The 22,717-nt window shown below is 33.0% G+C and overlaps 3 protein-coding genes and 2 pseudogenes across 5 annotated transcripts; 3 read left to right on the top strand and 2 right to left on the bottom strand.

Moving 5' to 3' along the window:
* The first annotated feature begins 2,522 nt into the window (after positions 1-2,522).
* Positions 2,523-18,707, top strand: LOC120116349 (peptidyl-prolyl cis-trans isomerase CYP71). Of its 3 annotated transcripts, XM_039136863.1 has the most exons (15): positions 2,600-2,707; positions 2,875-2,895; positions 3,000-3,087; positions 3,305-3,393; positions 4,240-4,509; positions 4,632-4,753; positions 4,994-5,069; positions 5,183-5,290; positions 5,376-5,552; positions 5,683-5,900; positions 6,292-6,424; positions 7,111-7,334; positions 7,499-7,652; positions 7,851-7,934; positions 18,696-18,707. In XM_039136863.1, the coding sequence occupies exons 3-14, from the start codon at positions 3,018-3,020 to the stop codon at positions 7,932-7,934; spliced, it is 1,725 nt and encodes a 574-aa protein (XP_038992794.1). In that variant the 5' UTR covers positions 2,600-2,707; positions 2,875-2,895; positions 3,000-3,017; the 3' UTR covers positions 18,696-18,707. The 3 variants fall into 3 exon arrangements, with proteins under 3 accessions (XP_038992793.1, XP_038992791.1, XP_038992794.1); XM_039136862.1 differs by lacking the exon at positions 2,875-2,895 and having other exon boundaries at positions 2,523-2,707; positions 3,002-3,087; positions 4,270-4,509; XM_039136860.1 differs by lacking the exon at positions 2,875-2,895 and having other exon boundaries at positions 2,523-2,707; positions 3,002-3,087.
* Positions 10,827-11,885, bottom strand: LOC120116351 (60S acidic ribosomal protein P2B-like). Its single transcript, XM_039136864.1, has 3 exons — positions 11,699-11,885; positions 11,173-11,408; positions 10,827-11,086 (listed from the first exon to the last, which is right to left on the bottom strand). Exons 1-3 carry the CDS (start codon positions 11,784-11,786, stop codon positions 11,060-11,062), a joined length of 351 nt encoding a protein of 116 aa, XP_038992795.1. The 5' UTR covers positions 11,787-11,885; the 3' UTR covers positions 10,827-11,059.
* LOC120116350 lies at positions 12,437-15,173 on the bottom strand (annotated as a pseudogene).
* On the top strand, positions 17,223-19,934 carry LOC120116309 (pentatricopeptide repeat-containing protein At4g21065-like). The gene has a single exon (XM_039136825.1). The coding sequence runs from the start codon at positions 17,223-17,225 to the stop codon at positions 19,926-19,928; it is 2,706 nt and encodes a 901-aa protein (XP_038992756.1). The 3' UTR covers positions 19,929-19,934.
* A 1,292-nt stretch (positions 19,935-21,226) lies between these two features.
* On the top strand, positions 21,227-22,717 carry LOC120116308 (annotated as a pseudogene).

Here is a 22,717-nt window from a genome sequence, read left to right as displayed (position 1 = left end):
TCACTAGCTGTTTTTATTTTATTTTTGACCTCTATGTTTTACTTAGTTTTAATTTAATCATTACACTACTATGTTTTTTATTTGAAATTAGTTACTGTTTTTACATTTATTCATTTTTAGTCACTGCTTGTGTTCTATTATTATTGTATTATGATTTTGATATGATATTTGTATTTTTTATATTTTAGTCATTTTAATTTTATCTCTTCTGATATATTTTATTTTAGTTATTTATTTTTTATTTTAATTTATGTTATTTATTTTTTAGCTCTTTAATTTCATTACTTTAATTTTCTATTTTTTATTTTTGCTTTACATTTTTCAATACTTTAAATATAATCCTTTAATTATTGCTTTTTATTTTTTATTCTTTTCATTTTATTCATATGAATATATATATATATATATGAAAGATTCATAAGTATAACTTGATTGATTTCATAATTTAAAAGGACATTATTTATTTATTTTTAAATATTAAAAAAAGATTTGTCTTAAAATAATTAGATATCCTTTTCTGATATTTTTTAAATAACTTATTTATAAAACCCTAAGTATATATATATATATTTATAAAAATTATTTTAATATATTTTTCATTAGAATTATAAGATTGAATATGGAATAATAGGATCATAAATTAAATTTATATTCGAATTCTTAGATTTCTATCATATAGACAATTTATAATCAACGGGTACCAATTTTGGGCGTTGTGGGGTGCTAATCCTTCTCCAAACGTAACCGACCACGAATATCTTTTTATTACTAAAATTAATGAATTTCTGGTTATACGCAGACTGGTTTATTTTTTAAATGATGTTTTCTTAAAAACTCTTTTAAAAGGTGGTTTTTAGGTATTCAACCTACTTAACCCAAAAGGTTTTATGGCGACTCTAAAATATTTCATTAAAAATAATTATTTATCATCTTACTTTTCCACCAAAAAACATTTCGTGTCCGGATGAAAACCGGTTACGACAGTTTGTAAGACGGTTGCCCCTACCATGTGATTTGTTTACTCCTTGGGAAAATGTGGGGACTCTTGGCATGATTCCTTTACATCGTCTCACATGATCGTTGTGTACTTCCATTTTGATGCCATCAAATGGTTTAATTTTTTTTCTTTGTCATTTCTTCTATTGGCATCTAGTGCAAATCAAACAATAAATGTATGGATTATTATATTACACATTCTCAATGAAAAAATTATAAATAAGATTGTATTGATGTGGATTGATCTATTTAGGTAATGCTATATTATTATTGAAAATATAATAAATGACATAATTTGAGTAATTTTTTTTAATAATAGATGATCAAAATGAAACTAAAATATAACGTTAGTGATGATTTGAAAAAAAATAGTTAAGTGACTAAGACAATAACTAAAATGATAATTAGATAATTAAATATGTAGTTTACTCTAAATTATATTTTGTGTTGACGGGGTGTGAGTTTGAATAATTTGTTCTTTAAGTTTGGATTCAAGTTTAAACCGGGTATATATTAATAATAATAATATTATTATTATTATTATTATTATTATTTTGAATAGTATGTGGCGATCATAAAATAATATATGTTCATAAATTTCTTAGTTATTGATAAACACACACATTCTCTTAGGGTTGTAAACGAGTAGAGTCGAGCTTGACACGATTCAAAAACTTTAAAATTAAGCTCGACTTGACTCGAAAGCCTGCGAGCTTAAAATTTTCAAGCTCGACTCGGAATAAAAAATTAAAGCTCAATTCGACTTGAAAACTAACAAGCTTAAAATTTTCAAGCTCTACTCAAAATAAAAAGCTGAAGTTTTACTCAACGTCAAACCTGAACCTTAAATACATAAAAGTCTTATGTATTGTATTATTTTAAAAAAAACATATAAATGTCAATATTATTAACAGTTTAATTAAAAAATCTAAAAGTTTAATATATATATATATATATATATATATTTTTAGTAGCTCGTTAGCTTTTTGAGTCAAATATCAAGTATCTTGTTTTGGCTCGTTAAGAATTTGAGTCGAGTTTAATCTCGAGTTGAGTCTATTTGATTTGAGTGTCGATTAAGCTTTGATCAATTCGATCTCAAGTAGCTTGCGATATGTCTCATCTCATTTAAAATCTTACAACTTGAAGGCGTAATTACTTGAACTCATGATCTTAAAGGAGAACTACACTTCATTTAATCATTGAAGCTAATGATTTAAACTAGATTTTGTTATTGAATTTAAGTTTAATATATATATAATTAATAATAAACAAAATTCGATTTTATCAATTAATGCAATTTTAAAATTTTAATCTAAAATCAAATCAATGTAACTGACATAACCAAATCCAATTCGGTTCGGCCAGTTTCCACCTAAATATGTAGGCTTAATGCTGAACCCATCGGGTAAGATTTTGGAATATATTCAGCCCATTGAACTGCATTTTCCCTCCCTTCTTCGTCTCCAAATTCCGCTCTCTTGTATTCATATAGAAGAGAATCTAAAAAGAAAACAGTGAAGGAAAATAAAGAGGGGGGGGGGGAGGAAACAGTGCAGATGGTAGACCCACAAAACGGAAACGGAAATTTGAGTACAATAGCGGAGGAGGATGAGCCGATAGTCGGACCAGGACCTGCCCCTCGAGCCCGTCCCAAGCGCCCGCTCCTTTTCGAACAAGCATATCTCGATGCTCTTCCTTCGGCTAACATGTAACTTCAAATTTTCTTTTTTTGAGTATTTTTCTATCTAGTGATTCATTATTTTCATTTTCTCATGTATTCTTTAGGGTTTAATAAAAATTTATTCTTTGCTTTTTGTGGTTTAGGGTTTTGAGTTCGAAATTTAAGTTTTTTTCTGTTTTTTTTTTTAAAGTGAGAAGAAGAAACAACTAGCATAAGGAAACGACGATATAAACCTTAATTTCTTTGTACTGTAAGCAAAGTTTTTACTTTTAAGTTGTGAATAAAGCTCCGAGAGCTCTTGACTTTGTTTCCACCCCCCAGGTATGAGAAAAGCTATATGCATCGAGATGTGGTTACTCATGTTGCTGTTTCGGCTGCAGATTTTTTCATCACTGGAAGTGTTGATGGCAAGTTTTATGATGTCATTATACATAAACAATATCTGAAAGACCCATTAGCTTTTGTCTTCTTTTAAGTGAATATAGATGCTTGTTTTCTCATATGTTTATTTTATTTTATTATTAATGTTTGAGTCTTTCCCTGTGAATGAATTTGGGTTCTCGCTTATAAATAGCTTGCTGATTATTCTTTGTTTTATTTATTTATTTTTTGTTCTTATACTAGGGCATTTGAAATTTTGGAAGAAAAATGCTGTTGGGATCGAGTTTGCAAAGCATTTTAGATCCCACTTAGGTCCCATTGAAGGTCTAGCGGTGAGCTTTCTCTCCTTGTTTGACTTTATGCATGCTGTGTTCAAAGTTTAATATTTTTTTCTCGATTGATCCTTGCTTTAACTGATGATATTAAGCATGTAGGATGTAGCTTATTGTACACATTGAATTTGTTTATTGCTGATAGGTTTGCAATCTGTGTTTACTCTTTGTTATCATATTGGATTGCTCTTCATAGTTTAAGTGGTTGGCGGTATTGTGATCATCAATATCAGCCAGCCATTGTGAATTTCTTAGCTGATTTCTGATCTCCTGTCAGATTAAATGTCAGGTTTCTTATTGATAGTGCATTCTTATTTCGTGAACGAGGACCATCTTGCTTTAGATTACCAGTCCACCTAAGTTTTGCATAGTCTATTTGTTATCTTTTTCCATCCTGTGACTTTTTGTCTCTTGGATGTGCTGATTTTTATGTTCATTCCATGATTGCTTTTACAGATGTAGAGAACTATAAGGACTGCTATATCATTTTAATGTTTTAATTAATCATTTGCTTCAGGAGCCGTGTATTACCAACAATGTCGTAAGTAAGATTTTTAAGCATTATGCTATTGTAATATGAAAACTGGCTTTCCGTAAAATACAAGGGTACAGTTCAAGGCTGTTAATCAGAATGGTTTTGATTTACTCACTTCTCTCTTTCTTTCTCTCTTCATAATTCCTATGCATGCTTTTGATGTAAAAGATACGTCTTTCTGAGGTGAATGGTTGAATTTTATGGATGTTTCTGCATTTTGTTGTTTTGAATGATTTGAATCCTCACCACCATTTAGCTTTCTTGAGTATTTTATCTTCAATCTATTTTCTATGAGCTTCTTGTTGGTGCAGTCATCAACCATGATTTGTTCATCTATGCAGGTTAGTGCAGATGGTTTACTTTGCTGTACAATTTCCAGTGACCGTTCTGTGAAGGTATATGATGTTGTCAACTATGACATGATGGTCATGATTCGCCTACCTTATGTTCCTGGTGCTGTCGAATGGGTCTACAAGCAAGGCGATGTTAAAGCTAAGCTTGCCATTAGTGATAGAGATTCATCATTGGTCCATATATATGATGCACGAGATGGTTCAAATGAACCCATCATCTCAAGAGAGGTATCCATACAATGTTAAAAGAGTGTATGATTTTGAATTTTTAAAACTTTTCTGCTTTTATGTTTGTTTACAAGCTCACCAATTTCTGTTTTTCTTTCCCTACTTGGAATCATATTTTCCAGATACACCTGGGCCCAGTGAAAGTAATGAGATACAACTCTGCATTTGACATTGTAATATCTGGTGACGAGAAGGGAATTATTGAGTACTGGAACCCTGCCACACTTCAGTTCCCAGAAAGCGAGTATGTGCTGATGTTTACATATGCAATCATTAACAATGTACTTTAATTACAGGGATTTACATTTTTAGCTCCGGTTAGAGATGAACTATTTTTTGTTTGGATTACAGATTACTCTAGAAACTTTCTTTCCGTTATTACAGGCTAATACTGTAGTCTGATTATGATGTTGACATGTTGAGCATTTCACTTGTAGATGTACATGGTTCCCTATTTCATAATTGGTATTTATGCTGCATGCAGGGTTAATTTTAGATTGAAAAGTGATACTAATCTCTTTGAAATTGCAAAATGCAAGACATCTATTTCTTCAATTGAGGTACAACACTCTTTCATTCAAGTTGGTTTTTCTTGGAAATTCATGGCCAAAATTCTTTTGAATGCTTTTTGTAATTTTTTATTCTTTCTTTGACACATTTTATTGCTATTCAGGTCAGCCCAGACGGTAAGCAATTTGCTATTACTTCACCTGATCGCAGAATACGTGTCTTTTGGTTTAGAAATGGAAAATTAAGGCGAGTTTATGATGAATCACTTGAGGTAGAAATTAGTTAATGATAGATATTTATATTAACCTCTTTTTTTTTTTGGAATTACTACTGATCTTCAGAACCCTTTTGATTAGGTGGCCCAAGATCTTCAGAGAAGTGATGCTCCCATGTATCGACTGGAAGCTATAGACTTTGGCAGAAGAATGGCTGTTGAAAAGGAAATTGAAAAAATTGAAACTGCACCTCAACCAAATGCAGTTTTTGATGAGAGCTCTAATTTCCTCATATATGCTACTCTTCTGGGGATAAAAGTAAGAGGTTATTTTCTTCTTAATAGAGTTTACAGCAAATAACAAGCTGAACTATTTTTAGACCAGCAATAAGTAAACATTTTTATGCTCTAGTAATTCCCTAATACTTGTTTATATATAATCTTGATAGATGGTAAATTTGCACACCAACAAAGTTGCTCGAATACTTGGAAAGGTGGAGAGCAATGACAGATTCTTGAGAATTGCATTATATCAAGGTGATCGAAGCAGCAAGAAAGTGAGGAAAATTCCTGCTGCGGCAGCAAATGTCAATGAAAGTAAAGAACCGTTAACGGATCCAACCCTCTTGTGTTGTGCTTTCAAGAAGCATAGGATCTATTTATTCAGGTATACGATTCTTCAGCAAGACTTATACTAGCTGGTAACAGGATGATGTTTGGATTTTAGAATTCTCGAGTAATGCTTCATGCTACATGGTTGAACCACCATTGAGATACTCATGTATTAAAGCCTTAATGGATGATGGGTTATTATGTCAGGCTCATAGCAGTATGTAAATTTGTTTGAATAAAAAATCAAGTGTGATAGTTTATTGTCATCTATATTTACAACATTTTTCAGATGTCTGGCTTAGTTGTCTTGCAGTGGTTGTCTTTAAAATAAATTTCATCATAACTATTGAGGTTCCTGTTCAAAGTTTGTAGTTAATATTGTTTGACCTTTGGGATACATATGATTACACTGATGGTTTCTAATTGGTTTCTAATGATTTATATAGTCGACGAGAACCGGAAGAACCTGAAGATGCCACAAAAGGAAGGGATGTCTTTAATGAAAAGCCACCTGCTGATGAGCTTCTGGCTGTATCTGATATTGGAAAAGCAGTAACAACATCTCTTCCTGACAATGTGGTGAGTTTTCTTTCCATAATGTGCATGGAAAAGGAAAATAAAAATTGTTGTGCCCTCCTTGGTTCTGTTCTCAATAATGATCATAAGAATGTTCAGTAAAGGAAGTGTATAAAAATGAGGAGAGCTTTATTAGAGCTTTGAGAACATAAAAGCAATGACATGATATATCACACCAGTTTTATTTTTATTTTTTGAGAATGATTTAGTTTGAAACTTCTATAAGATAGCAATTGGGATAGAGTTCCAAAGGATCTTGTTTATTACGTCCATCTCTTTCTCTTCCTCTTTTTTGTTTGCATGAAATAATCAATTAATTTGTGACCTAGAAGTTCAAAGGTTATTAGCCTGTTCAGAGCGGTTAATTAGAACAAAATCTTTATTCTGATTCAAAACCTTTTGACTAAATTGGACATAAATGTTTGGTTTGTTGTATAAGCTAAAAAGGTTATCGACATTTAGGGAACGGTTAATTACTGTGAAATCTTTTATTGCGATGGTGCACAAAATACTTGAATTAAGGTTTGGAAATATTTCTGCCAAAATCGGTGCTAGTTTTATCATCCTCTTACATTTTTCCCCTGTAGGAGAGGGTTCTTCAAGTTTATCCTCTGACATAGTTTAGTTCATTCTCTTCACTTTATGTGCATGCCTCGGATTATTTTCTGATTAGTTCTCTATTCATCCAGATATTGCACACCACAATGGGTGATGTTCACATGAGACTCTACCCAGAAGAATGTCCAAAAACTGTGGAGAACTTTACTACCCACTGTCGGAATGGCTATTATGATAATCTAATCTATCACCGTGTTATCAAAGGGTTCATGATACAAACAGGAGATCCATTAGGAGATGGCACTGGTGGGCAGTCTATTTGGGGAAGGGAATTTGAGGATGAGTTTCATAAAAGGTAACCGTTTTAGTTTTTTCAAAGATTCGCAGTGGAATTTTTCCACCTGGCACTAGTAATCTTCTAGAATTTTCAAGTGTGAATTCGGTGCATTAATCAGAGCACCACATGGTTTAAACATTTCTACGTACTAACTGCTGCATGAAACATTTCTATGCTTGCAGTTTACGACATGACAGGCCGTTCACAGTGTCGATGGCTAATGCTGGCCCAAATACGAATGGCTCACAGTTCTTTATAACCACAGTGGCTACTCCATGGCTGGACAATAAGCATACAGTATTTGGTAGAGTTGTTAAGGGAATGGATGTTGTTCAGGTATATATATATATATCTGGATTCAGTATTATATAGCTATTGTGCTTATTGAAGTTTATTTCTTTCATCTCTGCAAACACGTGCACACAAATGAGAGGACTCAGCATGTTCGTTGCTTTGCTTTTCAAACAATTAAAAATATAAAAAATATTGGAGGCTTTGGATTAATAGGCTCTGCACTTGAAACACTGTTGGCAGGGTATTGAAAAAGTGAAGACGGACAAAGCCGACAAGCCATACCAAGATGTAAAAATCTTAAATGTGACCGTGCCGAAGTCGTGAGTCTTTCTAGATATTGTCTGACCTGCGACTGATCCATGTTGGAACTTTGGTTGCCAGTGATCATCTTCCATATTTGTTCTGCTGGAATCAGAAAACATTCCCCTTATCATGCAGTCATAGGCTGACCTTCCTAATTTGGACTTTTTTCAAATGTAGAGTTCATATTTCAATATCGAGTGGTACCAAATATGGACAAGTGTATTTCTTGCCCTGTTGAATTGCATGGGGGAACTTGCTTGTCTGGTGATGAATATCTACACGTATAATGGGATAATATTTGCCATTAAGTACTAGGCTTTTATTTATCACATGATATTTCATTTGTAATTTTATTTGCCATAAATTTTAAGATTTTTGATTTAGAAAAAAAATTCCCTAGTGAGATTGTACATGGCATGTTGTATTTTAATTTTTTTTTACTTTGTAGTTTTAATTTTTTTCAATTTCAGAGATAAATTTATATATCATTTACGTATTTAGTTTTGGGTCGATTTTTGCAAAATCTTGAGAGCCTTTTTGTTTTAAATTTTAAATATAATTTGTATATTTAGGTTTGTCAATTAGTTATTTTCAAATTATTTTATTTGAAAAAAAATTTAACGTATAGTTTAATATATAATGTATTACTTTTTCTTGCCATTGTATTTGTGGTTATCTCATACATCTCTTATCGAATAAACGACTTGTATAATTTATGTAGTTAAGCGTAATTATTTTTTGTAATTGCGTAAAAACTATACATTTCATAATAAATTATATAATATCATAATTGTTCCACTGTACTAGAAAAAGCACGAATCAACCAATTTTAGTAGTTAAAAGATTATTATTATTATCTCATAAGGTCCTGAGTTCGAGCATCTCGTCTATAGGAGTGTATAAACATTTATAGTTAAATGATTGAAAATCTTTTGAACATATATTATTTTATATTTATACTAAATTATTTTAAAAAATTACATTACAAAACGTGTTTTTTGTTTGTTTGAGTTATTGGGCAATGTCTTGTGTAGTTACACATCATAAAATTTGTAATAATTTGTATAATATGTAATGTTTAATGTAATTAAATAAATTATTTTAAATAATCTCTATAATTAAATAATGTTTCGAGTAATTATTATTTTACATAATTACATAAAATATAATAAAATATAATAAATTCATTTATATATAGAGACGTGCATTTCATCATTTTGATTTCATATGCCAGTAATTGAATAAAAATAACTGAAACATTATTATTTTAAACAATAATAAGTATTAAGGTAGTTTACATAAATGATAATGAATGTTTGATTAATGATTTGTTTTCATCATTGAAGTTTCAAAAGTAACAAATTGATCAATAACACTATTGATTTGTAACAAAATGTTAATATTCAATTTTATCCCTAAATTAATGATTTTATATCTAATTTATTCCAAGAATTTTGTAATTTACAATTTTTTTTTCACAGTCCACCACCTCCACTATATTTGAACCACTTTGCACATTTTAATATGTTAATCTGGATCTGTGAAGACAACCAACAAAAGACAATTGATTATTTAAAGATGAAATAGAAAGAAAAAAGCTGCAAGAGATAATACATTTGGGGTGGAGTGTGTATATAGAGGGGCGTAGTCTGCCCTGAAGAGTGAAGGGTACAATACTTTTCTGCATGCAGAATAAGAACAACGAATAATTCAGATGGCAATGGGAAAACTGAAAAATATTTGGTGAGTCGATACATTATCTTCTTTTTTAGCCAAAAAGAAAAACATCACATTTATCTTCTTTGCATGTCATTTTTTTACATAGTTTCAGTCATCTCCTTCCTTTGTTTGACAAGGATTGGATGGAAGTTCTTTTATTCCACAAGATCTGATCCTGTTGCATTCCTCCACTGCAGGGACATTGGAGTTATAGGTGAACATCCACTTTTTCTTCCCAAAACAGGTTGCGAATACTTCCCAGTGGGAGAATGGTATGAGAAGCATGCTCTTTTGTTGGAAAAGTTGCATAATTTTGCCAAACCTCAACTGCTGTTTAATTAGTGGAATTAGAAAACAAATGTTTAACTTGGGTTTTTTGATTTGGCTCCTACCTTTATAAGAGCACTCATCTTTATGTTTAATTCAGGATTTAGTTGATGCAACTTGCTGTAATCCTTTTTAGTTATTGGGTAAATTGCTTCCAAGTTTCAATAAAGAAGGTTCATTTTCAATTCGAGTACAGTGGAGGTGATGAGATATTTGGAAAAAAAAAACTGAAAATTTTAAAAAAATTAGAGGTAAATTAAATATACAATCCTTTTTTAATCATTTATTTAATGTTTTAACAGTAGTTTAAGAATAAAACTTACATATTAATTTCTTCTTGTTAACATTATCACGTTATCAATTTCACATTGATAACAAATATATGAGTGGAGTGACCATCAATAACATTAGTGACCAATCTATCACTTTTAAAACTTGAATGGTAAAACGAAAACTTATTCAAACATCAATGGTCATTTATATAGTTTACCCTAAATATTATAATAGTTTTACATAACTTTTAAATAATAAACAACTAAAACTCAGATTCAACAACTCACCCTAGTCATATATATCATTCCTCCCCCGAACTTTGACGATGCAGTGCTATGCCTCAACAATAATTCTCTTAAAATAAAATGTCACGATGACGGTGCCCTCTTGAAATTTTCAAATTAATATATAGTTTAGATTTTTTTTATTTCCTATTGATAATATGTTTTCATAATTTTATAAGTTTGCCTCTAACGTCCCTAGCATAACTAACCAATTCCCAAAGATAGAGGAGATGGGACATGTATTCCAATCATGTGATACTTGTGCCTAAAAAATAATATAAGAAAAGCAAAGCATAGATTCATTCAGTGACAATAATGTAGCTATATTCATTCAGCAAACTCATCCACAAGCATCGGCCATCCAATCCATAATTATAGCTACAATGTTAACATCTTTAGCTCTATTTTGCAAACAAAATCTTATAGTAAGTTCCAAGAATATCTAAAGCCATGCCCAACTACACACCAAGAAACATAAACAACTAGAATAAAAGCACTGACTGCATATGATTAGAGCAATTCTTTGATACCAGCAATACTTGCTTAGTCGAAGAGGCTGAAACCCATATCCTGCATCGAAAGAGGAAATCATATTAGCAAAACAACAACAACAAAGGGAATCGATACAAGTCAAATTGTGAGATTCGAATGAATACGTCATCGGACTCTTCCTTCTCCTCGACTTTCTCCTCTTTCTTGGCCTCAGCAGCAGGTGCAGCACCAGCTCCACCCCCACCCCCACCAGTTGTAGGAGCGGAAACGGCAACGGCACCACCACCAGAAGGAACTGAAGCCAGCTTCTCCCTTCCACTAGCAATTAGTTCGGTTATGTCTTTGCCTTTGACTTCGGACAGAAGCATCTCTATCTTGTCATCGTCAGCCTCAGCTCCAACTGCAACAAATTAAACGAAAAGAAATAAAATAAGTCCCGTTGGGTTGCTAAAGAATCCTCGAAGAACATAATTCCACATCCCAGAATGAGCTCATATATACTCATTGCAATTAAAATAGTTAACTGTAGTAAAATTACCAAAAAATAGGTAGGAACAAGATTTTTACAAGCAGATTCCCATGAAATCGGATCAAATCGAAAAGAAGTAACGAATAAACAAATCATGGATAAATTAACCCTAACGCATACAAGTGAAACACCTTCGAATCAGAGAGAGAGGGAGGAATGACCTGATCCAAGAATAGCCTTCAAATCATCAGCGGTAGGGGAAGTGTTCCCCCCCAATACGGCAAGCAAGAAAGCAGCAACCACCTTCATTTTCACTCCACAAGAACAAGAGCAAGAGCAGGAAGTGGAACCGGACGGGGAATCGAAGTTTCTAGGGTTTTTGATGGGGATGTTTGATCTCAATCGTGACCCTTCATGTTCTTATTATAAACGAAAATGCAAGACTAGAGGTCCTAAAAGGTTAATGGGCTTGGGTCATTTACTTTATTATACTAGTAAAACTCAAATGACAAAAACTTCAAACACATCCCATGAAAAAAATAAGGGTAAATACTTATTTAGGTACTAATTATTTTAGCACTTTTATTTTAATCATTCAACTATTTTATCCCCAAAATCATCACTAAACTATATTTTTATATAGTTTTGATCATCCTACCTTAAAACATAAACAAAACTACCGATGTGCTAATGCTCTTATATTTTCAATGACACAACATTATCTTATGGTGACACATCGACATCACTGTTAATTCTTTAACGACGGGTGACTAAAGCAGAACAAAAACGTAAGTGTAATGATGATTTAAAAAAAATAGTGGGGAGATCAAAATGAGACCTTGAGAATAGCTGGAGGACTAAATACGAAATTTATCCAAATAAATAAATAGAAGAATATTTCATTAATATAATAAACTCTACATTTAAATAAAAACATTTGCATCTAACATATACTGATATCACATTGAGATGATATGGTTGCCACCATATTTTCATGCCTTGTAAAGTGCTTCAAACATGTTTGACATTGATCTTTCAGGGTGGAGCATAAAGGATCTCATAGATTTCAACCTCATATCACCTAGAATCATCGTATTAAACCAATTACAATCTAAAATTTTAAGTGAAACCCATGATGGACCCGTACATATTTTCGTATCGTGTCGTGATAATACAATTGTAGGTCGTATCGTGTCGATATAGTACACATGCAGCCACCATTGTTACCAGAAGAACCATCTTTTCCAGGAGCCACTTTTGCTTGGTTCATCCTCTTTTCTCTTCTCCATTCCCAGTTTCAAGGATTCCAGCCTTTTCCTGCACCAACTAGATGTAAGATTTACAGGAGGCAATGTGAACAGAAGTGCGATAAAACCGAAGATTCTCTCGGACTTTTAAAGCTAGACAGAACTCATATTTTTCGGATTAAAAGGAGAAACCCATATGGTTGATCAGATTAATGAAAAAATTTGTATAAAAGAAGACTCGGGGAAACAAAACTATAAAGATTTGATTTATGGGACTTTACTAAACATACAATGTCTGGAAAAGATAAGAAGAGTTCTCATAGATCAGAAAATGTTTACTTGGTATCTGTTAGTCGACCGTGCAGACTCCATCTTTGACGAAATCCGTCAGTGCCTTCCATTCCACTTGCCAGAATCAAGTGCCTACATACATGATTCAGTTCCAGTTAAGAACACATAATTCTGTATCAATATGCTAAGGTTGATAAAAGGGGAAAAAAGTAAAGGAAACTAATAGGAAAAGGTCAAATAACTAGCGACATAACTTGTTTTATTCCGACGCTTCATTTTTCTTTAGGTACCCGTTTTCAACAATCGAGAGAGACGTATATCCAGATATCTATACGAGGATGTGACTTTCCAAGAACCCTCTAAGATGTAGAAAACCATAGAAAAATAAGAAAACATGCCAAGTCAGACACATTCGTATCCAACATCTACACCCGACACCAAGTAACGTAGGACGAAATGGTTTATCCACAAGAACATGTTACTATCCAAGATGCTGCAAAAGCAAAGTCTGAAAGTAAAAGCGTTGAAAGTAATTTCATAGAGCTCGTACTAAGACATCAGAAAGGCTGAAAATTGAAATTTCCGTCAAAGTTTTGTTGATATTGAGAAAGCAATTTAGCTTTGTAATCAAGTACTAAAGAACCTTGTCTCGGTACTACTGAGTAACATGTGCAGAAAGGGTAATACTTTAGGACTATAAAGATTCAAGGATTCTTGCAAAAGACATAATAATATCCTAACCAAGCACCTCTCCAACGACGTGACTTCTGATTCAAGCTGACTAGCTCTCTCCTTTGCTTGGTCTAAAGGCATTGACAACCCCAATTTTGTTTCACTATCCTGAAGCCGTTGCCTTAGTTCCTTGTCCTGAAACCCAGATTTCCAAACAAACTCACGAAAGCCGATTCGCCATATTGATCAGAAATAACCATTAAAATCTTACCCTCTTTTCAGCACACTGTCGATATAATGCAAGCTCATCTTGACAGAATGGCTCGATATCATTAATCTGAAGACCTACAACATACAGAAACCATAGATGAATGTATGACTACATGCGAAATGCATGAGAAAGTATCTGGTCTATCATTTGGCACAATTAAGAAAGTAATCGATCATGTAACTAAAAGGAATGCAGATAGAATAACAGTTAATCAATACTGCATAGTTCACCTTCTACATTATGATTGTTAAGTGAAAAACATAAGACTTACAAAAATAAATTCCTTAAGATCCCATCACATAAATCAATGCCTTCAAGCACATGAGATGCGATTTCTTGTGGATGACTGGAGATGGCGGACCCATCATTAGATCATCGCCAACTAATATTGTTTCCTCCATTGTTGGTTGCGAATCAACTGAAACCCGCACGGCAGGTAGAAAATCAGTCAGGAACATTGGCCTCATTCATGATACATTAACTAGTATGGACATATAGAAAAAGTCAAATATCATTCACACACAAGAATGAACCGCGATGGGTGCTGGGGTGAGGTGGCATTCGAAATTTTAAATCCCCATATAATTTAAGACATTTTCTTTCTATTTTCTATTTATAATCTAATTTCGCACTCATGAAATTTTGTAACTTCGCACCCATAAATTCATAATATAAGTCCCTAAATTCGAACCCATAACATCAAATATTGTGTCCTGTCACTGATTCCATAGACTATGTTCATTCATACTTTAGCATATAACAAAAATGAAAAATATTTCACACTTTAAAGTAAAATCACAAGAAAAAGCTACTGCCTTTTAACCTTATAAATCATAAATCAAACGAACTATCTACTTACAAATGCCGTAGCATCCAAAATAAGATATCAAAAGCTTCACATACCATCCATGGCTGCTTTCTAGTTAGCTTTCCACCCAGGAAGATGAACTTGGTATTCAATTATTGTTCAGGATGGGTTACCTGTGAAATAAAGAAGAGAATAGAATCAACAAAGTTTCTAAATCATTTTTGAAATATTTGAAACAAAAAAGCATGGGGCCAGATAGAAGCAAAGATAGCCTTTTCAACTGGGGCGTTTAACGAAAATGTGAAGAAGAAATTATACACAAGAGAAGAGTAGCGCTGTGAAGCAGCAGAGAGAGATGGGTTTTCTCGATTTCCAGAGAAAAGTGGCTTGCTTGAGAGAGAGATGCAAAAATGGTGGGGAGAAGTTATCTAAGAGTGTACTGAAGGCCCAAATATACCTATGAAATGACATGGCCCGATGTACCTAAGAATTTAAATTACGGTAAACTATTCGTTTAGTACCTCAATTATCACTTTTATTTCAGTTTAGTTATGAAACTAATTTTTTTTTGTAAAATTATACATAATGTTACGGTTTGATTTTATTTTGATAAGCATCTATTAAAATATTAATTAAAATATTAATGGTTATATTGACATGCCATCATAATATAATGTCATGTTAGTAGTTATTGGTGGTGACCAAAATAAATTAAAAAATAACATTGTTTATGATTTTTTAAAAATAATTAGATGGTCAAAATAGAATAAAAAAATAACTGGGATACTATACTTATACTTCACCCTCCCACGTCATATCAATGCAAGGAAAAGTGAAAATAGCATAAAAAACTAAGTCAATTAAAAAAGTTTTTAAATACAAATGGTCGTTTTGTTAAATCTCTTACTATATAAAACGATGATTTGATTATAAAATATTATTTTATTAAATCTTTTAATTATTAAAAGTTATAAAATAATCATCAAATTATTTATATGTTTTAAATTTATCTTTTTTTAGTTAAAAACTGACGATAGTCTGAGTTAGACATTAATATACTAATTGTAATATGAAAAAAATTTGATCACAAAATCTAAAACGACTATTTTATCTCAATCAACATATTAACGTTCAACTCCAACTGTTATCAATTTTTTTAATGAAAAAGACGATTTTGTAACATATAAATAGTAAACTGATCATTTTGTAACTTTTAATAGTCTAATAACTTAACAAAACAACACCTTATAGTAGTAATCCTATTTTGTAACTTTTAATAATCAGAGACTTAATAAAAAATATCCTATAATCGGGATACTATTTTTTTACTTTAGCCTTAAATTATATTTTTTTAGTAAATTTAGATACTTAATATTTTTCATTAAGATTAGTGTTTTAAGTTTTTTTCTATTATTATTTTAAATATTTGGGCGTTAAAGATCATTAAAAATATTTTTTAAAGTTTAATCAACCAATTGGTGTTTGACTTATGATATATTTTTTTAAACTTTTTAATAATAAAATTCATAATTTTTTAAAATGAAAAATCTATATTTTCTTGTTTTATACAAAACATCCCCAAATTTATAAAACCCTAATTTCTAAATTCCTAAAACTCTAATTCCCAAATTTCTAAAATCCTAATTATTTATTTTATTTTATTTATATTTTTCGTATAATATTTTTATATCCACTTAGACGTAGTGGAAAATATTTTTGTCATTTTTATTAGTTGAGTTGCTATTACTTATGTTAATTCAAGTATAATATTTGTCAAAAAAAGTATTATAAAAATAAAATATTTTATCAAAATATTATATTAAAATATTTGAAAAGTGTATATATTACATCAAATATTCTATCAAAACATAAATATTATATAAACATTTTATTAAAATATAAATATTTTATTAAAATCACATGTACAAAATATCCTATGGAAATAAATAATCCATGCTTTATTTTTTCTCTAGCCAAAGCCAACAGCAGTGGATTGCATGTGCAGAATAAAATGAAGGAACAAAAATCAGTTAATCTCTTATCCATCCACGGAGTGAAAGACCGCCATCCATCCAAATTTTCCCTCTGTTTCACTGACTCAACACTCTTTCCTTCTAAAGTCTATACTCTTCCTGCTTTCTCACAGAAAAAAGAAGAAAAACAACTTTGCCTAAGATTCAGTTTGGTGGCACACTGCAACTTAAAAGAAAAAGAAAGAATTCTAATTGCCCCAAGAAATCTCCATGCTGACATGCTCTTCCATTACCCCTTCTTTCCCTCCTTTTCTTCTTCAAAACCAAACTCCCAAAGCAACCCTTTTTCCTCAATTCAATTACATTACAAGTCACAGTTTAAAGCAACTAAATCCAACCCATTTCCTTAAACCCCATGCTAATCCAAAACCAACCCTTTTTCATTTCAATTTGTACCTTCGGCTCTATACAAATGCCGGTTTCATGCAGGAAGCGCGTGATCTGTTTGATTCAATGCCTGAAAGAACTCTGATATCTTGGACTATCCTCATGTCAGGTTATGCCAAACATGGTCCTGGTAAGGAAGCCTTGGCATTGTTTAAAGACATGCTGTCTGTTGATAAAACGGTGCGCCCTGACTCGTATGTTTACGCGGTTGTGTTGAGAAGTTGTGGAGAAATGAGGGAGTTGGGGTTTGGCAAAGGGGTTCATGGCCAAGTTTTAAAAAAAGGAGAGGCTTTTCTTGACGAGTTTTTGGAGAATTCTTTGGTAAATATGTATTCAAGTTGTGGCCTTTTGGAGGATGCTGTTTTCATTTTTGATGGGATTGAGAAGCCTGGTTTGGTTGCTTGGAGTTCGATGTTAAATGCTTACGTGAAAAATGGGTTAGAAAAAGAGGGTTTGAATCTTTTCCTCAATATGGTTTTTAAGGGAATCGAGTTGGATGCTTTTTTGTTTTCAGTGGTTATCAAGGCATGTTTTAATTTGGAGCAGTTGAACTTGGGAATTCAACTACATGGTTTGATGATTAAGAAAGGATTTGGGAAAGGCTGTTGTTTGTTTCTGGACAATAGTTTAATGGATTTTTATGCAAAATGTAAGGATCTGAAAGGATTAAGACGAGTTTTTGATCAGCTGTCTGAGAAAGATTTAGTTTCATGGAACACATTAATCATGGGTTATGTACATAATTTTCATTACTTTGAAGCTCTTAGGATTTTCAGAGTTTTAATGCATCAAGTCGGTTATTGTGATGATTTCACAATTACAAGTATTCTCAAGGCAATTTCTAGTTTACATGGCATGGACTATGGCAGGCAGGTTCATGGATATACAGTTAGGATCGGCTTAGTATCGAATAACTATGTAATGTGCTCTCTTTTGGATATGTATATCGAGTGCATTGAGCACGAGAGCTCTGAACAGTGGGAAAATGTTCCTTTGAAGGTGTATGTTGGCTTAGAAAGAGGTGAATCCAATGAGAATATTATTATAGCAAGCATGCTAAAATGGTGCTCTCTGTTATCAAATCTTGATGCAGGGAAAGTATTCCACTCCTTGGCAAAGAAACTCGATGTTCATTCCGATCCATATGTTATAAGTGCTTTGATTGATATGTATTCCAAGTGTGGGATGCCACAGGCTGCTTTAAGGGTTTTCAAAAGAGTAGAAGATCCAGGCACCGTAACGTGGTCAGCTCTGATCTCTGGACTTTCTTTGAATGGGTGGTTTGTGGAAGCACTGACATGTTTCCAGAAAATGCAGCTTAATGGTATTGAAGCAAATGAGTTCACCTTAACATCTGTTATTCTAGCTAGCGTGGCTTTAGGTGATCTTAGAAAGGGAAGGGAATTACATTGCAAGATACTCAAGGCTTGTTATGAATCAAATCTTTCTGTAGTTAACATGCTCATTAATCTTTACTCGGAATTATCGGATCACCATCAAGCACTCAAGATATGTTCTTTGATTTCAGATGCTGAGATCTCATGGAATTTATTGATACAGGCCTGCCTCAAGGCAAACGACAATGAAATGATTCACAAACTTCTCAGGAGGATTCAATCATGCTCCGGTTATATTGAACCGATCACTGTTTGTGATATTTTCAGATCGTGTAATAGCCCAGTGTATTTGAATATGGGGATGCAAGCTCAGGCTTACATGACCAAAAGAGGTCTTCTCTCGCATCCTATGAGTGGGAATGGTCTCATTCAGATGTATTCCGAATGTGGACAAATTGCAGAGGCGAATTCAGTGTTTGAATTGATGCCTGAGAAGAGTTCTTCGTGTTGGACGTCTATCATCTCTGCCAAAGTGGAGCATGGACATCCATCTGAAGCTCTGGCTTTATTTAATGATATGAGGAGGAGGAATAAATTAGTGGACTCAAGCACGTTAAAATCAATCTTGAAGGCATGTGGCCGAATGGGTCGAGTAGATCAGGTGCATAGCCTATTAATGTCCATGGAAGTGGTTTATGGAGTTGAGCCATCAGAAGAGCATTATTCTTGCATTGTTGAAGCTTTTATGCGAGCAGGAATGCTAGAAGAAGTTGAGAACTTCATCAACGAGGTTGTTCTAGGTAAAAATGGCACAAAGATTTGGAACACACTTCTTTCATCTGCCCGTGTTATGGGTAACATGGACATGGCAAGATTTGCTTTGGAGAAGCTATTAGAAGTAGATCCAAATAACTGCTTTGCGAATCGAATGCATGACAAGGTCCTGGTAATGTTCGGTAAGTGGAAAGATGCATCGAGGACTGCAGGTGGAAGTAGTACCCTAGGGCCGAATTCTAGTTGCATAGAAGTGCGGAACAAAATATATGAATTCGTCTCCAACCAAAATCCGACCGAAGAAGTCTCCAATAAATTAGCTGAGCTAGGAAGAGAGATGGAGGAGTTGGGATACGTAGCGGAGAGAAACCATTTGCTGCATGATGCAGAAGAGGAAGAATACGATGGTGCAGGCCTTGGTCATACCGAGATGAAGGCCATCGCGTTTGGGCTCTTATCGTTACCCCACGGAATGTCAGTGAGGGTGACTAAGAGCATCAGGATGTGTGGTCGTTGTCATTCTGTGTGCAAGTTCATGTCGACTTTTGTAGATCGAGAATTGGTTGTCAAGGACAATTGCACCTTTCACCACTTCAGAGACGGTAAATGCAGTTGTCAAGATTCATGGTAGCATCTGTCAACGAAATGTGTAACTATATACTGCATATATCCTTACATCTAATCATGTATCTTTTCATTTGATTGTGCATATGCAATATCCGGTCCGGTCTATTCCACCTATTGAGGTGTTCAACATGGAGTTAAACAGATCAGATCCTATTTATCGCAAGGTCATTACTATAGAGACTCAGTATATAAACTAAATATAAGTTCTTGTAAGAATGAATCGAGTATAGGACTTAGATTGGTGGTTGGGCATTGGATTTTCCTTTCAATTACCCATGTTTGAGTCGTACTAGTTGCACATTTTGCTCTCTTAAATTTAAACCAATGCGATAGTAACATATGTCATCATACTATTGGATGAAGATTATTAAATAAAAATATGTAAAATTATTTTTTTTTTAAATTGTTAACGTAGAAAAAATATTTTTTTACTAATGTGTTATTGCCACATCAACATCTTTGTATATGTAGCACTGCCACATAATCATGTAAGACGGTCACGTTATCTCAAGACATTGACTGTGAGTTGACTAACGGTTTTTATCCACGTATGGGGTCTTTTGTCTCAAAATAAAATGTTACAAACTAAAATATTTTAAAAAAAAAAGAATAAAGATCAAAATTACTATTTATGTAAACATTGGGATTTTTTTTGACATTATGCCTTTGTAGAATTAGAAATTTCAATAATTTGAAGGCTTATATATAAAATAACCTCTTTAATTGTACCTAAAATCAAGTGTATTCCGTTTTCACTCGAAGGATTAATTGAGTTTTTATTTAAAAAATTATGATTAAATGAGCTGATTATTTTGACCAATATATCAACTAATTGAGATTAGATGTCACATAAACTCGTTATAAAGGGGACATACTTAATTCAAATTACTTTATTTACAACATTAAAATATAACTTTTTAATCTTATTTAAAATATATAATACCTTATCTAACTAGATGTAGGTTTGAACAAAACTCGATTTGATTCAAAAAATTAATTTTTCGACTCAACTAAAATTTTTTTGAGTCTAATTAATTTCGAGTTGTCATTTCATAAACTATTTTCGGTTAAAAAAATTTCAAGTTCAAATCGAATTATAAAATATAACTCGAATAGTAACTCAATTAACTCAAATTTTTTAGTATTTAGTTAATTGATTTTCAAATTTGAATTGAGTTCCTCGACTCTGTATAATATATATATATATATACCACATATGAAAAAAAGATGATGAGATATATATGTGACGTAAACTATTTAAATTTGAATAAAATAATATCATAATTTTTTTGAGTTCATTGTATGATATATAAACTATTTTTAGAAATCGGTGTTCAACTTCATTGTTTGATTGTAAAGTTTGGTTTCGAGACAGGGACTGTTGTCTGCAATTATTTGATTAACATGTATCTAAAGTCAGGGATGGGTAAGGATGGTAGACTTGTTTTTGACGGCATGGAAACCAAGAATGCTGTGACATGGAATTGTATGATTTCCGGTTATGTAACAAATGGTCTTCATTTGGAAGCTTTCGAAACATTTTACGATATGAGGCGCGCTGGTGTAAAGCCTACTCAGATGTCTTTTGTTCCTCTTTTAAAGTTGTGTGCTAACCGTAAGGAATTGGGTTTTGCAAGGCAGCTTCATTGTCGAGTTTTGAAAGATGGTTTCAGTTTTGACCCTAAAATCGAAACCGCGCTTATGATAGCTTACAGTAAGTGCAGCGAAATTGACGATGCATTGAAGTTGTTTTCAATGATGCATGAAGCTCAATCTGTTGTATCTTGGACAGCCTGCAGAACGGAAAAATTCAAGAGGCGGTGAAACTTTTGTTTAATGAACAAGGAAGGTGTTAGACCAAACAATTTTACTTATTCTGCAATTCTTACAGCTCGACCCACTATTTCTCCTTTCCAAATACATGCACAAGTAATCAAAGCTAATTATGAGAAGTCGCCGGCCGTTTGGAACTGCTATTTTGGATGCTTATGTTAAGCTGGGAAATATCAAAGAAGCTGCTAAAGCTTTCGAACAAATTGATGAGCGGGACATTGTCGCATGGTCGGCAATGCTAGCTGGGTATGCTCAGATAGGAGACTCCGAGGGAGCTACCAAAGTTTTTATGCAGCTGGTAAAGGAGGGGTTCAACCTAATGCGTTCACCTTCTCGAGTGTTATAATGCCTGTGCCGCACCCACAGCACCTTTAGAACAGGGAAAACAGTTTCATGCATGGTCAATCAAATCAAAATTAAGTGATGCTATATGTGTATGTAGTGCTCTTTTTAACATGTATGCTAAGAGGGAATATAGATAACGCGTATCAAGTTTTTAGGAGGCAGCGGGAAAGAGACCTTGTGTCATGGAACTCAATGATCTCTGGATATGCACAGCATGGCCATGCGAAGAAAACTCTCAAGGTTTTTGAAGAAACGCAAAGAGAAAACATGGAAATGGATCATATAACATTTATTGGTGTCATTTCTGCCTGTAGTCATGCTGGATTAGTGGATGAAGGTGAAATGTACTTCAACACAATGGTAAATGAACACCGCATTTCTCCAACAATGGAGCTGTATTCTTGCATGGTTGATCTATATATCCGAGCTGGAATGCTTGACAAGGCAATGGATATCATAAACAGGATTCCTTGCCCTGTCCCTGCAACTTTGCGGCGAACTCTGTTGGCCGCCAGCCGTGTTCATCGCAATTTAGAGTTCGGAAAACATGCTGCAGAGCAGCTTATTTCCCTTTACCTGCATCTGCACAAGAAGTTCGGTTTTGTTACGTCTTGA

The sequence above is a fragment of the Hibiscus syriacus genome, unplaced genomic scaffold, assembly GCF_006381635.1.
Source record: "Hibiscus syriacus cultivar Baekdansim isolate YM2019G1 unplaced genomic scaffold, ASM638163v2 tig00110293_pilon, whole genome shotgun sequence".
Lineage (NCBI taxonomy): Eukaryota > Viridiplantae > Streptophyta > Magnoliopsida > Malvales > Malvaceae > Hibiscus > Hibiscus syriacus.
This window is presented reverse-complemented; position numbering and strand designations above follow the sequence as displayed.